General features: G+C 48.3%; 1 protein-coding gene across 1 annotated transcript; it reads right to left on the reverse strand.

Annotated features, from left to right (window-relative positions):
• Nucleotides 1-178: 178 nt before the first annotated feature.
• Nucleotides 179-1,311, reverse strand: LOC113223105 (mucin-17-like; the record flags this gene model as incomplete). Its single annotated transcript, XM_026452675.1, has 2 exons — nucleotides 179-229; nucleotides 382-1,311. Coding segments are annotated over 2 exons (981 nt in total), but the record flags the coding sequence as incomplete, so codon positions are not given.
• Between the last annotated feature and the right edge of the window lie 7 nt (nucleotides 1,312-1,318).

The raw sequence follows: 1,318 nt of genomic DNA on the forward strand, positions 1-1,318 counted from the left end.
TTCAGAAGTTGTAGGAGATGAACTGACGTGGGTAGAAGTGGTCACAGCTGTGCTGGTGTCAACAGAAGGTGTTGAAAGGATGTTACCCTGAGAACTTGTCACACGTGTGGTGCTGACAGGAATAGTTGTTAATTGAGTGCTTCCGTCACTAGGAGTCGAGGTTGGCATACTGGTACCTTCAGGAGTTGTAGCAGATGAACTGACTTGGATAGAAGTGGTCACAGGTGTGCTGGTGTCAAGAAAAGGTGTTGAAAGGGTGCTACCCTGAGAACTGGTCACACGTGTGGTGCTGAAAGGATTAGTTGTTAATGGAGTGCTTCCTTCAGTAGGAGTCGAGATTGGCATGGTGGTGACTTCAGGAGCTGTAGGAGATGAACTGACTTGGATAGAAGTAGTCACAGGTGTGCTGGTGTCTACAAAAGGTGTTGAAAGGGTGCTACCCTGAGAACTGGTCACACGTGTGGTGCTGTCAGGAATAGTTGTTAATAAAGTACTTCCTTCACTAGGAGTAGAGATTGGCATCGTGGTGACTTCAGGAGTTGTAGGAGATGAAGTGAGGTAGGTCGAAGTGGTCACAGAAGTGCCGGTGTCAGGAGGAGCTGTTGAAGCTGTGCTAGGATCAGAAATGGTCACCGATGTGGTGCTGACAGGCATAGTTGTTAATGGAGTGCTTCCTTCACTAGGAGGCGAGATTGGCATACTGGTACCTTCAGAAGTTGTAGGAGATGAAATGACGTGGGTAGAAGTGGTCATAGCTGTGCTGGTGTCAACAGAAGGTGTTGAAAGGATGTTACCCTGAGAACTTGTCACACGTGTGGTGCTGACAGGAATAGTTGTTAATTGAGTGCTTCCGTCACTAGGAGTCGAGGTTGGCATTCTGGTACCTTCAGGAGTTGTAGCAGATGAACTGACTTGGGTGGAAGTAATCACAGGTGTGCTGGTGTCAACAGAAGGTGTTGAAAGGGTGCTGCCCTCAGAACTGGTCACAGGTGTGGTGCTGACAGGAATAGTTGTTAATGGAGTGCCTCGTACACTAGGAGTTGAGATTGGCATGGTGGTGACTTCAGGAGTTGTAGGAGATGAACTGGCTTGGATAGAAGTAGTGAGACGTGTGCTGGTGTCAACAGAAGGTGTTGTAAGGGTGCTACCCTGAGAACTGGTCACACGTGTGGTGCTGACAGGAATAGTTGTTAATGGAGTGCTTCCTTCACTAGGAGTAGAGTTTGGCATCGTGGTGACTTCAGAAATTGTAGGAGATGAAGTGAGGTAGGTCGAAGTGGTCACAGATGTGCTGGTGTCACCAGGAGGTGTTGAAGGT

Source organism: Piliocolobus tephrosceles, unplaced genomic scaffold (assembly GCF_002776525.5).
Source record: "Piliocolobus tephrosceles isolate RC106 unplaced genomic scaffold, ASM277652v3 unscaffolded_38727, whole genome shotgun sequence".
Taxonomy (NCBI): Eukaryota; Metazoa; Chordata; class Mammalia; order Primates; family Cercopithecidae; genus Piliocolobus; species Piliocolobus tephrosceles.